We start from the raw sequence: 15,568 nt of genomic DNA, 5'->3' as shown, positions 1-15,568 counted from the left end.
AGAGAGAGGAGAGAGAGAGCCTAGACACCATCTTTCAAGAAATTGTCAAGCAAAATTGCCCTGATATTCTAGAACCAGAGGGCAAAATAGAAATTGAAAGAATTCACAAAGAAATCACCTCTTGAAAAATATCCCCAAAAGAAAACTCTTAGGAATATTATAGCCAAATTCCAGAGTCCCCAGGTCAAGGAGAAAATATTGCAAGCCGTCAGGAAGAAACAATTTGAGTATTGTGGAAACACAATCAGGATAACACAAGACCTAGCAGCTTCTACATTAAGGGATTGAAGGGCTTGGAGGGCTTGGAGTATGATATTCTGGAGGGCAAAGGAGCTGGGACTAAACCCAAGAATCACCTACCCAGCAAACCTGAGTATAAAGCTACAGGGGAAAATGTGGATATTCAATGAAATAGAGGATTTTCAAGTATTCTTGATGAAAAACCAGAGCTGAACAGAAAATTTGGCTTTCAAATACAAGAAGCAAGTGAAGCATGAGAAGGTAAACAGGAAAACAGTAAATCATAAGGAACTTACTAAAGCCTGCCTGAGACCTGGGAAAGACCTTAGCTTGAAAAGCCCAAGGTCTCCCACTGCATTCTGGGCCATCTCCAGTTGTCCTGATCCATATCTTGGCCCTGGACCCAGATGGCTCTGGAGGAGACAGTGAGGCTGGTGCCTTTGCTCAGCCCTACCTCACTTAAATCCAGTCCACCTGCAGGTCATGTCATGGTCGTCTTGAGCAGTTCTCATTTGTGATTCATCTTCCTTGTCCTTTTCTTTAGTTAATGTCTTATCTCTCTGGGCAGGACCTGTAGGACCAGGGACCTCCAGCACGGGCCTCTTCCCAGGGGTTTATGTGGCTTGGTCCATCTAGGGTTAGCAGGAGGGTCCCTGGGTCTTCTCCCTAAAGTGGGGCAGAGGTTTGATCAAATTCTCGTGTTACTCGCCTGCTGTGTAAACCAGGGTTTCCTGTGTTTTGGTCTGAGGGCGTACACAGTGCAAAGCACCTGTTTTGTGTTCAGAACCAAGGCTGCAGTGAAGTCGTGCCAGGCAACGTGGGTGAGTCCTGCCAAAAACACCTTGGATTCATTACAAATTTGATTTTTTTTTATTTTTGGTTGTTGCGAGTTCAGAAACCTTTTGCTATTGCCAAAAGTTTTTGTGACCCCATATGGGGTCATGCCCCATAGTTTAAGAAGCTCTTATGTAAACCATGGTTCTGAAATCCAAATCCTATTCTCAGACCTCTTTTACATCCATTCTTTCTAACATCCTTTCCTTCACTCAGCAGCCATGATGAATTCACAGACTAACCTGTTTGCCTCAGTTTCTGCATCTATAAAAAGGGGATAATAATAGTAGCTACCTCCCCAAGCTGTTGTGAGAATGGAGGGAAATGATATTTGGAAAGCATTTAACACTGCACCTGAAACACAGTTAAGTGCAATGTAAAAGTTTACTATTGTTGTTACTAAATTGGAGGCCACTGGAATCATGGAAATCACCAGGTCTCAGTAGTAATGGTGAGCCTCGAGAGAGAACGATTTCAGTCAGGTTTACTTGGGAAGTTGGATATCAAGGGGCTTCGAAGGAAAAGAGGCCAAGAAGTGGAGGCATTGGACGCCAACTTTGTGTCCACATTTCTTGGTGTCTTTTCTGCCTTCTGTATCTCATCATATACAGCTGAAATGAACAGAAGTCTCCAGACATTTCATCTTTATTAATAAGTTTATTTTAAAGATCACTTTAAATGTAACAAATATAAAGTCATCAGTGTCGTACAAATTGTCAAAAATGTCCAAAGTACAAAAAAAATGCAGTCCCATTAGTTAAATGGTCATTATTCTTAGGACATGGTAGGCATGCACACTATCCACCAGCAAAGCTCATGCGTCCTTTGGCTGCACAAGGAAATATAAGGGGAAGCCACCACGCGTGCTCTAATCACAAACCCATCGCTTCAGCCAGTTTCCTCTCTTCAGGGATACCATTTACCTGGAACACAAAGAAGGCGCCACTGTAGGTCACATCATGACATTGGTAGTTTCAGAAACTGGGCACAGCATCATCCCAGGAGACTCGGGAGACACAAGGAAGGGGGACAGCCAAGGGGACAACATGGTGAATTCCTTTCATTTTTCTAATTTTGGTTCAAAGGGAAAAAGACATTATAAGAGGGCGACCCTCCCCGCCCCCCCCCGAGAGCTCCCACCTCCACAGTTTCACAAGTTTGCCTTTCACCATTGTGTCACTGGACAGTCCAACCCCCTCCGAGTCCCCTATTTTACAACTGAGGAAACTGAAGCCTGTAAAAGGTCACCTAGGTGCTAAGTGGAAGGGCCAGGAGTCGAGCCCAGGTCGACCAGTGCCCCCAGACTGCAGCCTCTGAGCCCCATGGTCAGAGCTCAGAACTCCTCTTTCTCATCTTGCACACCTGTGACTTGCACACCTGTGACGAGTCTCACTTCACTGGGAAGACCTCACGGAGAAGAACGGTGGCATTTGCACCACTTTGGCAAAGAGAGGCTGTGGTGGACAGCCAAACGTACAGTCAGTCTGGCTGGAGACCCCTTCGGCCATCTCGAGGTGAGGGCATCCAAGCAGATGGAGATGTCTACAGCGTACTCTGTTCTCCACCCATTCCAGTGGAATTGCCCTAGTTCCTGGCATGCTACAGGACAGAGCAGAAACTGCCACTCAGAAAAAAAAAAAAAGGTGGATGGAGAGAGCCCTGGAGGGGAGCGAGCCCACTGACTTATTTTCCCTACTACAGAGAACTGTCCACACCCCTAGATACACATCTGTTCAGATGACTCATTATCTCCCCAGGAGCACACTGGAGCCTAAGTGGGGATTGCTTCCTTTTGGTCTCGTACCCCCTGTGCCCAGCATGGTGTTGGCCCTTCACAAATGCTTACTGATTGACTGACTAGGGTCACAATTAAGGGGAGCCCTTAACACAATGTTAAGGGCTCAAATCTCAAGGATACCTCGAGGGGCAATACCAAAGGCTTAGGAAAAGTCCTGGACCTTACTGTGACCAACACACCTACTTGCGCACCTCCACACATTTGGATGAGAACAGTCTAGTTGTGGAAGGCAGCCTTGAGGAAGGGATGAAACGAGGCAGTGGTCTCTAGCTGCCATGGCCGTAGTGGCACGATCCACCAGAAGGTGCAGAGACCACAAAACCATTTGGCTCATTGTGTTGGCCATAAAAGACCACCAATTCCGGCACAAAATGTCACCTTCAAGGCTCTCTTCCAAAAAGCTGTCTCTCAGCAATTTGTCAGAGTCCTTCATCCTCTCTTAATGCCCAACAAATCTGTTATGATTCTTAAAGTGAAGCATAAAATGGAGACGTTTGCTAGCCAAAGGCCACCACTGACCACTGGCATGCAGGCTTATGCACCAGAGTCCAGATGAGAGACAGATGCTTTTTTCTGACAACAACATTGGGATTCTCTGGAGTCAGGGAGGCACCTGTGGGCTAGTCACTACTCCGTTGCTTGCCTCAGTTTCCTCATCTGTCCCACAGGGATGATCATAATAGCACCTGCCTCCCAGGTATGGAGTAAGGTGCTTTACAAACAGAAATTCTCTTCCTCATCATCACTACTGCTGTGGACTGCAAGATGTCCCAGGACATGCCACAGTTTCCTAAATGGGAACCCTGATCATTCAAAAGGGTGTTGCCTACCATCCCCTCAGGAAGAAGGAAGTGGGTGAAGAATGTCCCCTGCCCCCAAGGCTGACACGGGGAGGGGTGGGTCACCCTGACATAGGATGCTGCTTTGGGAACCCAGATTTCTCTCAGAAAAAAGTCTGTGCTATTCTTGGGAGGCGCTGTGACCATGTGGCTGTAATTCATGGAAAACAGTCCTTGAAGACCAGGTAATGGGGCAGCACAGAATGGGCAGCGGCAAGAAGCCAGGCATCACCATCCAAGAAATTTGGAGAGAAAGGGAATCAGAGAGAGTCTGAGAAACGTCATGAGGCCAGACTGGGGGGGTACCTGATGAGCACAAGAGGTAAGCTGCAGGCCCACTGGATGGAGCCCCTGTCCCAGGGCCAGATGGGCTGCAATCAGTACCACTGGAGGGTGGGCTCCATTAGGGAGAGGAGGGACTGACCACCTGCACACACCCATGAAGACTGGAGCCCCGGAAGGCATGGGCCTATTACCATGAAGTGGTTGGTTTCTGGCATGCGTCACTGCTGCCAACCCATTCTTGTGCAGGGCTGCAGGCACTTGGGGAAAACTAGACAAAAAACTGAGTCTGGTCTGCCCAGAAGAGCTTGAGCTGGTGATCCGTTGATAAGTCCGAGTTAAGTTTGGGGTTGGAATGGAGTTGGAAGTGGTCCAGGAATCACTACCGCTACCCTAAGTGTTCCCCAAAGAAAAATTCAGATCAGAGAAAGCGGATCTCTGTGCCAGGCACAGTCTCAGAGGAGATGAGAACTCTCCAGGACCCCCGCCTGGTGGCCACGCATCTTCAGTCTCCATGTCATCACCCAAGCCCCCTCTCTCCCCGCTCTGGCTCCCAGAATCTTGACCTCAGTTCCCTTAACTGTAAAACATGGGTAGTAACAGCACCTAGCTCAAAGGGCTGCTCTGAGAGGCTCCACTAATTACCATTTGTAAAGAGTGTGGCCCAGGGCCTGGCACAGAAGGGGCCAGAGAAACGCTTGTGCCCTCCCTCTGGCTGCCATTAGTGTTCCCTCTTTCCTGATTTTCTGGGCATGGAACTTATTGATGCATGCGCTGGTCCCAAGGCTTGTGCCTCATTGAGGCTGGTTGGGAGATGCTGAGAGGCCCATAGAAACCCCAAGGCCGAGTTTACTGAGGGCCTGACTGACAGGCTAGTTAATCCCAGGGGCTCCCAGAAGGAGTAGGGTGGGGCCAGGTTCTGAGGGTTGGCAGCCCAAAGGGGCTGAGGCAATGCAGGCTGGGACCCCCACCCCCAGGGCAAAGCTGCCCTGTCCCATCCACACCCACCCAGTCCGTGTGGCCTTTGCTTGTGATGCGTCCAGGGCATCTAACCCAATCGGGAGACCACAGTGGAAGATGGAGAGGCCGTGACAAAGGACGAGGGGGTCGGGACTGCCATCAGGAGGACCTAGGCTCAACCTCAGGAAGTCAGGTCAGGTGCTATAAGCCTGCAGGCTTATATCTGTAAAATGGGACATAAACCCTTGCCTGCCCTCCCCGACAGGGATGACATGGGAATTGGCCTGGACCCAGACAGCTTTTCTTTAAAAAATCACACAGTCTACACCTGACGCGAGCACCAGGGAAGCATGGGAGAGCCACTTGAGAGCTCTTTCTGAACACCCCCCCTTCCCCTCAGCTTCCCTCTACCCAGCAGAAAGACTCTTGCGGAAGTGGCCACTGGGGGGCGCGCGCCTGCAGCGTCTGGCTCCCGTGGAGAGATGAGGAGCTTTCGGGACTGACATTTACCTGCCAGGGCCAGCCCTGCCTTGGGCTCCACAACCTTCTCATCCCTCTTGGGTTAAAATCTGAGCAATGGTTTCATGATACTTGCCTCAAATCTTTGAAAAGTTGTCATACGAAATTCTCCTTAAAGCCCCGAAAGCAGTAACAGAGAAGATGCATTTTAAATAAAAACACCAAACACGGAAACTGTCAGTTCCTTTTCTAATCGCCCTCCTGTCCTGGCCCAGCCAGGACTGCCCTTGGGTCAGCCAGGGTCCAGGGCTCTGAACTCCCCGGGCAGCCCCAGGCAGTAAGGCTCTGACCACTGACAACAAGGCCCAGCTGTTGCAGACCCAGGAGGGACAGAGACCCTGACTGGCTTAGAGGCTGGTCTTGGAAACCCCTCATCTGGCAGACAGTCTGAACAGACTGATTGGGCCAGTCCTAGGAGAACGGGAGGGTCACTTCCACAGGGGACCTCAGAGGAGGCAGTGACTACTACCACCAAAAAAACACAAGGAGAAGCTGCCAGTTCACTAAGGAAACGAGGGAGGTTCTGTAGGGCAGCACCACCGAAAAATGACTGGGAGGGAAAGGGCACAGTCACTCTCCCACTGCCCAGGTGACAGCAGGCCCCACCTTGCAAGCCCCTCTCAGTGCAGATCAACTCTCTGTCTTGAAGGGCCTTGGACCTCCCCAGGGAGGAGGCTCCTTGCCCCCAATGAGGTAGGGTGGGGATGGGGACCTAGGGAGGACTGAGCCCCCTCCCCCATGGTTTGTCTTTTCAATTAGTAGTCACCCTGGAGGACAAAGGGTCACACCCTGAATTTACTACCCAGGAACCAGCTCCACCCAGAGTGCTCCCCTAGGCCCCTGTCCAAGTGAAGAGGGACTACTCCCCACCGTCTACTCCCTGGGTAAAGGACACTTTGGGTGCAAAGCAAATGGCCCTGACGTGACGCACCCTGGTACCTGGCATCATCTGTAGGCACTGGAAGTACTCACCGGCTGCCTGCTGCTGGGGAATCTGAGTCTGATGGGGCAAGTTCCTAGAAACAATGAGAAATTTTGAGTGAAACTGCAGGTTTCTATAGACAAATTACAGACCAATTAAATTGCGTTTTATCTCTAAACTAAAAGGACACTAACACAACCTTTTAATTGCAGAGCTGATCCCTGGATTGAGTTCTTTCATCCAGTGAGCCCAAGGCCTATTGACACCCACTTCCCCGTTTGCAAGACTGAGTCCTGAACTATGGAAGGAAGGACACCAGTATTTATTAAGTACTTACTATGTCTACAGGTGCTATGCTAAACCCTGGGATACAAATACCAGAAAAAAGAAAAGTCAGTCCCTTCCCTCAAGGAGCTTACACTCCAATGAAGAAAGGCAGCACCCAGAGAAGGAACTGAGAAGGGAGAATGGTGGGGGAAGAGAACTCCATTGTCCTAGCAGGTAAAGCCTTCAGGTTCAGGAAGATAAGTCTTCCCAAGGACAGCAGCTAGACTGGAGTTAAGCTAGGGGATCTGAGAGGTAAAGGTGAGGGAGGAGAGGGGCACAGCCTATGCAAATGCATGGCCATGGGAGATGACAAACCACACACAGGAAGCAGCAGGTCGGCCAGTTTGGCTGCAAGATAGAAAGTCTATGAAATGGGTCTGTGGAGACAAGAGTTCCTGTGCATCAGTTTACTGTATCATTTCATCACATTTCTTTTGCTTTGGACCAAGGAGTTTGGGTTGGATGGAACAGAAACACATCAGCGGGGGCTCATGAGTGATGGCATTTGAATGGCTATGGACTCTCACCCATGATGGGGAGGCCTACACGTGTGTCTGTGGGCACCAGGGGAGAGAGTGACGAGAAAAGCCAGAATGAAGAAGATCAGAGGGTCCACTTGGACAGGGAGGAGGGCAACGCAGGAAGGGACAGGTGAGGCTGCAGAAAGAGGCTGTGAAGGTGTGGAAGAGGGCTGGAGGCGGGCACTCAAGGGAGGCAAGATGTCCGCATTCGCTCAGAATACAGGAGGGCCGTTTAGGGATGAAGTTTGCTTAGCCCGTTTGGATGCACTTGATAGTGAAGAAAGAAAACCAAAATCACACATCGAGTCAGAAGACCAGAGCTAAATGATACTCATGGAATCCTATCATTCTGAAAGAGAGGCTCCCAGCCACCTGGCATCAACAACGTGTGAGAATGACTGGCAATTTTAACTGAAAGCGCCTTCTCCATGGTGCCTCGCACTGACAGCTCTCGAAGTGGTCCCTTCTGATTCTGCTTATGGAGCTGACTCTGGCCCTCTCTCCTAAAGCCCTCAGACATGCTCAGGGGTTCATGTGCTAGCGGGGAGGGATGGAGGAAGAGGAGACCAGGCCCAGCGCAGTTCAGTTCAGCTCAGCTCTTACATGGGGTTGGTCCCACCCAGTCTAGGTTCAAAGGTCACACTACTGCCAGATGAGTCTGTAACTCAGCTGCCACTGGGCTGGCATCACATCACATCTGGTGTGACTGCACAATCTGACCTCTCTTCCTGTGGTGTTGCTGGTAGTCACGAAAGTCCCCAAGAAGGGAATTGGGCAAAGACAAGGCTAGAGCCGACCCAGACACGTTTAAAGATGTTGACAATACAGCCAGTGGAAAAAGGTTCCTCTTAAGCCCTGGCTGGGCAGGTAGGGGAGCGCCATAGTGCACAGAGCACCAGACTCCTTCCTATTCCTGAGTTCACATTTGGCCTCAGACACCTCCCAGCTGTGGCACCCTGGACAAGTCACTTCACCCTGTTTGCCTGTTTCCTCATTCATCAAATGAGCCGGAGAAGGAAATGGCAAACCACTCCAGTATCTTTGCTGAAAAACCTCAAAAAAGGTCATGAAGAGTCAGACACAAATGAAATGACAGAACAATAAAACCCCTCAGGATGACCGAGCATGTCCCAATCACTGCGATTCTCTGCTCTCTGGTCTCCTTGTGTGGAGACACCATCTTGGCAAGATGACAGAATCATGTGTGCACCACTCCCTCACTGCAAAGTCACAAACTGAACTGACTCAAAAGCAAACTGGAAAACTTGGGTCTATGGAAACACAAAAGCAAGTTTCAGAAGTTGTCCGTTTCTTTTCTCATGACCCAAACAAACTCCCTGCCAATGAGCCTGGAGCCAAAGAGCCTAAAGATGTCTGAATTCTTCCTTTTTACTGGCTCCCTCACTGCACTGCTGCCCACAGACAAAAGCCCTAACTCATCCAAATCAGCCACTATCCCAAAGAAGAGGCACCATAAATTGAGGATCAACTTCAGGGAGGTCTATGAACTTGGGGAGCCAAAAATGGCATTTTTATTTCAATACGGTTGGTTTTCCTTTGTAATTCAACGAATTTTAGTTTATGCATTTAAGAGTATGACTCTGAAAAGGGGTCTATAGACTTCACCAGATTCACAAGTCTATGACACAAAAATGATTTAAAAGAATCCTGTTATAAATTCAGCTCTAATGGCTGCCCAAAACAGTGTCTACCAAGTACAGTAAAAAGAGTACTCATCAAGTAGACATGAAATACAAAATGTTTCAGCTTCCTCATCCACCTGTTGTTCAATGGCGAAAGAGTGGGCAAAAATGCTTTTTCAGACACAAAATACAAGCCTGTGTTATTTGTGACACTTCACAGGAGGCTGATGGTTGGTAGATTCAGCTGCTAAACATCCACAAAACCTTGTCATTGTAGGCAGCTTCCCCCTCATTCAGCATGTCCAACACTGCTTCCCACTCTTGGCACCAGCCAGCATGTGCTCGCCAGAATTAGTGCAGCATGGCATACCACGTCATGGGATTGTCCCTGAGCCAGTCAGTCATTTGAGGGTAACTTCCCTGAAAGCTCCTCCTAGATACTGTCCTCAGTTCTCTGGACCTTTGCCTGCTCGTTCCCTGGTCTCTTTGGCAGGACCCACCTTAGCCCAAGCCCATCATTATCAAGGCCAATGAGGGACCCCTTCATTCCCTTTTCTATACCAGGTGACCCTTTGGGGATTTTCTGCGCTCATTGAAGACTCCTGGGGGTGCATGTTTGGGAGGAAAAAGGGGTTGAGCCAAGAAAAAGAAGCTAAGTAAGAAAACTTGTGTCTCCCAGCCCCTCTCCCCGAATGTGCAGGGTCTGCCATTTATCAGAAGACAGACCAGGCTGTGACTCAGGGAGGGGACAGCTGTGCCTTGTTCACTGGGAGAGTGAATCAACGGAGGATCCAACCTGCTTGATGGGATGTTTAAAGTCTGAGACAGCGAGCAAGATTAATATTAAATAAAGGCTGTCATGTCAGGGCTTGGGATGTGACCATGGGCAGGTCCTCCATCTCCCAAGCACCGAATCCTGTGCTTTTTACCCCCTGGATGGGCACTCTCTCATACCTTGGCATCCATCCCATGTATTTTTTCTTTTAAACATCCAAGCTTACTTCCCCCCCCCTCCCATACGCGAGGCCTAATCCAGCCCCAAGCACACACTTTGCCAGCCTCAGGTTCTGAGGAGTGAAGGGGGTTAAGCCCGTAGCTTAGCTCTGTTCTCAGAGAGCAGAGCCCCTGTCCCAAGTGCAAACCTCATTCAGGCTCAGGGCCCAGGGACCTTTGCTTCCCAGAGCTTCTACACTGGGCTGGCTGTGCCACCCTGCCTGAAAGCTTAGCGGAAAGATCACTATGGCTCCGCCTCCTGGGGTCTGGAGGAAACCGCTCAGTCACACTTTGGTGGGAAGGATGGACAGTGTGGGGCTGAGGAGAGAAGCCATAGACGTGAGCACCAGAGCCTGCTCTGCCGCTGGCCAGTTTTATGACCTGGGCAAGTAATAGACTCTGTTTGCCAACATAAAAATGAGCAAACTGAACTACCCCCAAATCCTTCCCAGCTCAAAGAATCCTGAGCCTTGAACGGCACGCTGTTGTTTCCAGACTCCAGTGGCTCCTAAATGTATCTTTGCTTTACAGCACAGCCTCGCTCAAGTTCATTTGATGCCAAGTCCTTGATCAAGAACAAAATTGCCATTTGCAACATTGTTTCAATGGGAAAATAATAGAAAAGTGAGGGCAGCCCCTCCCTTCAGGAATACCCACTGTGAATGAAGAAACCTACCTAACCCCAGCTACACCATCAGGCCTGATGCCAAAATTCCAATTAAATGAGACATTTTTCAGTCCCAGTGAGTTTAAAAGCTAAAATCAGTTTGCAGAGATTTTTTAAAACCTGAAAAATGTGTTCAACAAATATGGAAACATTAAGCTGCCTGGCTGGTATCATAAATAGACTGAAATACAATGGTCCAGGAGTTAGAACAGAGAGCAAGGTCAGCCCCCGCAAGAACAGCTAATGCCCAAACCTGATAATGTAACTATGCCCTGCTAGCTCTGGGAAGGCTGGGACAGTCAGAATGCTGCTCCCTCCCCAATCCATGTTTGGGTTAAGATGGATGCCTGCTTCTCTGGGAAATGGGCAGATGAGAGAAGAAAGAAACAGCAAAGGAGAGAGAACTGAGATGAGCAAACGTGCATGGCCGCCTTCCATTCAGGGGCTGGTCAAGGCCGATGTAGGCTGCATCAGCAGGGCTGGGTAGAAATCGGGGGCCCAGGAGGAGAAGAAGCATCTCTGAGCAAACTCTCCTATGGAGGCTGCCACACAAGCATGGCACAAAATATCCCTTAAATGTAAGCTAAAGAGAAAAGTAACTGAGATACAAGCAGAGACTCAAAGGATGACCTCCACAGTCCATGGCCACCCGGTCTCTTTGGCATTCCTACAGCTCAGTTCCACAGCCTGAATTGGCAGATGTGGTCAATCTTGCACCAGCTTCCCAGCAATGCCGAGTACCCAATCTTGAACATCTCCACACCCTGTAACAAGGCATTCTCTTCTCGGAAGAGCCTTGCACCACACTGGGGTCCTGTGGGCACCTACCCACATTCCAAAGACCTTGCCAAAACTTGGGCTTTCCCCAGCAGCCCAAGTGGGTCTTGAGAAAGGCCCTGGGCGTTCCAGCTGAGCCATCATGGCAGCACTTACGGTTGGGCCTGCATCAGTGGCATGCTGGTGTTGTCATAGTTGTCTGCGTGCAACGGCGGGACAATCTCCCCAGTGACTGGGTGGAACACGGGCAGTGTGGAGAGAGGCCACGCGATTTCTCTGTTCTTGGACATGTCCCGCAGCTCCTTCGTGGATTTCTGAATAGCGCTGTGATGGACCAGTTGGATGCTAGGTCAGAAGAAATAAACAAGGGTCATTAAGAGTCATTAGCTCCTCCAGACAGGAACGTCTGAAAAATTATGGGGAAAAAAGTTCTCTCAAAATAAAAACACAGATTATTGCACCTCAGGCTTGCTAGACTCTACCTCTGAAAGAGGAAACTTTATTTAGCACATAATTTCACATGGTTGCAAGGAATTTAAAATAATTATTTGACTAATCTTGAAATCAAGGACTATTTCATTAAACTAAGCTGTGCGGAGCACCTTGTTAGAAATCTCCTCACCAGGAGCACACGCCCTACCGTCTGGTTGGAATCTTCACACTCTCTCCCATTTTCACCCAGATCCTTCCTTCCTGAGGGGGCACCTTAAGGATGTGCAGAATGTCCTTTTGTGGGAAGGCTCTGGCTGAAGATTTGGGGGAACTCGTTGCATCGGTATCTTGTGCTCTCTTTACTCTTTATAAAAGTGTGCACTGGGAAGTGACATGTGTCTGTCTGAAGTTTAATTAGCTTCATGTTCATTTCCATTGCCTTTTTAATGTGGATTTCCTGCCCTTCCAAGGTCTGTCTGTTTAAAAAGCAGCTCTCGCATTTTGGAAATAAACCATGGGACCAGATAAATGGAACAAGCGCCTGACACACATGGAATGAAGCGTGAAGGGCTACGGAGAGATGGAAAGTCAATGGGAACGAAAACAGCAGGAAAGAAGACACTTACTCTGGGGTGTACATGTTTCTCTTTTCCCTAGAAACAAAACAAAATGTATGAATTAAATCATAGCATTGATATTCGGAACATCAGAACTATGTGCTAATGGTGGTGAAGCATGAGGTGGAGACGCCACAAAGTGCGACCAGGCCCTGGAGGAGCACGGACAGAGAGAGCCGGGGCCAAGGAGAGACACACATGAGGAGACAAAAGCTTCGGGCTGAAACCAAGAAAGTGGGTGATGGGATGAAGCGGCTGCCATGGAGGATGGATGGAGGGAGGGGGAGGTGCTGCTTGCTGGCTCCCTTCCTTGCTCCTCGGGCCTCCGGGCTGGAGAGCCGGATGGCCGAGGACTGACGCTGGGCTATCGATCCGACGACCGAGAATTCGGAGCCCGTTCCAACTATAACTTCTGGTCAAGCTGAGGCATCCGCTCGGGGGCAGAGTGGCTGCACTTGTGGGTGTCTCCCGAGTGGGTTACCAGCCTTCAGTCTAAACCAAAGTTAGAGTTGGAACGTTCTTGGGACCTAGCTGGCACTGGGAGGCTGCCTTACTCCTACAGACTTGGCATGATGCAGTTAGGCCTCCTACATCCATTGAGGAAGGTCTTAAAGGGCTGTGGAGACTTTACAGACTACGGAAGCCCTCTTGAGTGTGAGCTGGTGTGTTGTGAGCTGAGGAGGCGCGACCATTCATTCCGTAGTAGAGAGCGCGGAGGTACTCACACGCCTTCACGGCGGCAGCACATGATGTAGGCGAGGACCAGAAAGAGAACCAGCGCTACCGCCGAGGGCACAGCCAGCGTGATGAGGAAGTCAGAGTAGTAGTCTCTGCTCTTCAGGGAGTCGGGAGGAGGTCGGTACTCCCCACCGTCAGGCAGGATTCCCTCTCCGCACACCACCTCCGGATAGGTGGACACTTGTTTGGTTTTGTCAACCTGATATGAGAGAGAGAGAAAATGGCGACACGCAGATTAGCCCCTAGGACCTCTGGGGGATCACTGGAGCCGAGAGCAACCCCATTTCACAGACAGGAAAATGGAGGCCCAGAGGGGAAGTGACTTGCCCAGAGTCACATGGCTAGTTAAGTTTTTGATTCTAAGTCCAGGGCTCCATGCGCTGGGCCACCTGGTCATCACCAGCTTCCAATTATCCAGAAACAGCAAGCAAGGCAACCAGGAATCCCATGAAAAGAGCCCAATTTCACTTGTAGCAAGACCCTGAACTCTCAGTTCAAGGATGATGAACAGAGAAGTCCCCACTGATGCCCCAACACACACACTCAGGGCCATGGGATCCTTGACCTGCGACTAGAAGGGCTAGAGAGGGGCTGATGGGTGCTCTCTTGGGGTCCCTGAGCTAGTCAGAGTCCACACCTTGGGCATCCTGAGTCCCAGCATAGCCCCCCTCCCCACTGCAGCTCAGAGCCCAGGTAGAAAGCCTGACTGAGGTTCTCACCTTGAACACAAAGGACCCTCCACCCCACTCCTTGCTCTTGAGCCATAACACACCTAGAGCCAGGCACTGACAAGAGCCATGGACTGTCCAAAAGACAGTGACCAGGAAGAGAAATTTCCAAACAAGAGGATTTGTACCTGAATCGTGAGGGGTGGGGCTGCTGCACACACAACACAGGCTTCCCTGGGATCTAACAACTAAAGACAGTCCCTTTTCAGTTGTGAGAACCAAGAAACCATGGCTCTATTCTCCCAAGAAATGTCTCCCCTCAGCTGATGTGCTCATAGCCTGGAGTGCCTGGGGCCACAGCATTTGTGGATAAACTTGACAAATGGGGCAACTGAAGTTCAGAGAGGGGACCCTCCTTGCCCGGAATATCTGAGGCAGAATATGAACCCAGATCCAGCACCATGCCCTGCATGACCGCCTCTCTAGGCACCCTAGTTGGAGAATTTTGACTCAGAAAGAATTGGGGTAATTGAGTTTGAGGGCTTTTGCATCAGGCCTGACAAGATGCAAACAGTGAGGAATGCCCCACATTCATCACCTGTCTGAATAGGGGGTCACAGCAAAGGGGAGAGAACCCACAGCAGATGATGCCAGATGGACTGACTGAGCACCCCAACATAAAGTGAGCCCCCTCAGAGAGAGGCAAGCACTGATGTCCCCAAGACAGCAATGCCACCACTGGGAACCAGGCCCAAGCTACCAAGATCCATTCAGATGCCTGCGGCCTGGTTCCTGCTTTGTCCCGTATTCTAGGACTTCACACTCAGCACACTCAATAAATCTTTGTGAGTGGAATGACTGCGAGTTCTGCTCTGAACACGAGCCTGTTTCCTGCTCTCCAGCCTTCTTCCCTCCAGCAGAACGGAAACTCCCTGAAGCCAGGGATGGCTCAGAGTGTCTTTGCCTTCCCAGCACGGACACAGTGCCCTGTGAACTGTGGGCAGTTCATGAATGCTGAACCTGACACTGAGTTAACAGTATAGGCCCATGACCTTGGAGCTATGCAGACTGTGGAGGTCACCGAGATCATTTGCAGGTGAGGGCAGGGAAGCTGTCAGAGAGGCGAAGGGCATTGAAGGACACGCGGGCAGGAGTTTCCCGCCTGTGTGGCCAAGGCCCTGCCTATGGCCCCCTGCGGCCTCCCTGTGAAGCATCACGACAGGAACAGCCCCTCCCAAGGCAGCTCAGGCATTCGCTGAAGAACCTGCTTGGCCTGGCTGCCCATTACTGTCAGACAGAAGCTGGCACTGGAAGGCTCTGTGCCTGTCTGAGGACGGTCAGCGGCAGCCACGAGCCCCCTCCTCTAGGAAGTCGTCCCTGCTCCCCCTTTGCTGCTTCTCCCCACTTTATCCTGATTTGTTCTTGCTTGTATAGAATTGTTGGCTTGTTGTCTCCCCCATTAGACTGGGAGTTCCTTGAGGGCAGGGTCACTCTTTTGTCTTTTTTTTGTGTGTTTCCAGTACTTAGCACAGTGCCTGGCACACAGTAGGTGCATAATATGTGTTAACTGACTCAAGAGACAAGTTTCCATCCAACCCACAGGCACTTATTAGGTACCTACTATGTACCCAGCACAAATAAAGCAATCTCTGCCCTCAAGGTGCTTAGAGTCTACTAGAAGGGTCAGCCTGCAGACAAGTAAGTATGTATGAGATCTAGGAAAGCAGCGGGAGTCATGGGCACTGGGGGGGGAGCTGGCAGCACCCCCAAGCTGCTGCCTAGGAAAGCAGA

General features: G+C 50.2%; 1 protein-coding gene across 3 annotated transcripts in view; it reads right to left on the bottom strand.

The window, feature by feature from the left end:
- Positions 1-1,711: 1,711 nt before the first annotated feature.
- The window catches only part of SGCE (sarcoglycan epsilon), a 54,790-nt gene continuing 40,933 nt past the window's right edge, over positions 1,712-15,568 (bottom strand). For 2 of the 3 annotated variants that reach the window (XM_069094489.1, XM_069094491.1), the window contains 5 exons: positions 13,097-13,308; positions 12,381-12,407; positions 11,479-11,667; positions 6,445-6,488; positions 1,712-1,997 (listed from right to left, as the gene is read on the bottom strand). In XM_069094489.1, coding sequence (XP_068950590.1) covers positions 1,981-1,997; positions 6,445-6,488; positions 11,479-11,667; positions 12,381-12,407; positions 13,097-13,308 — 489 coding nt within the window. In that variant the 3' untranslated portion in view covers positions 1,712-1,980. The remainder of the gene's footprint in view (positions 1,998-6,444; positions 6,489-11,478; positions 11,668-12,380; positions 12,408-13,096; positions 13,309-15,568) is intronic. The other variant, XM_069094490.1, reaches the window with a different exon arrangement.

This window comes from Petaurus breviceps, unplaced genomic scaffold (assembly GCF_028583685.1).
Source record: "Petaurus breviceps papuanus isolate PSGF00001 unplaced genomic scaffold, PetGlider_PUasm1.0 218, whole genome shotgun sequence".
In the NCBI taxonomy this organism is placed as follows: Eukaryota; Metazoa; Chordata; class Mammalia; order Diprotodontia; family Petauridae; genus Petaurus; species Petaurus breviceps.
This window is presented reverse-complemented; position numbering and strand designations above follow the sequence as displayed.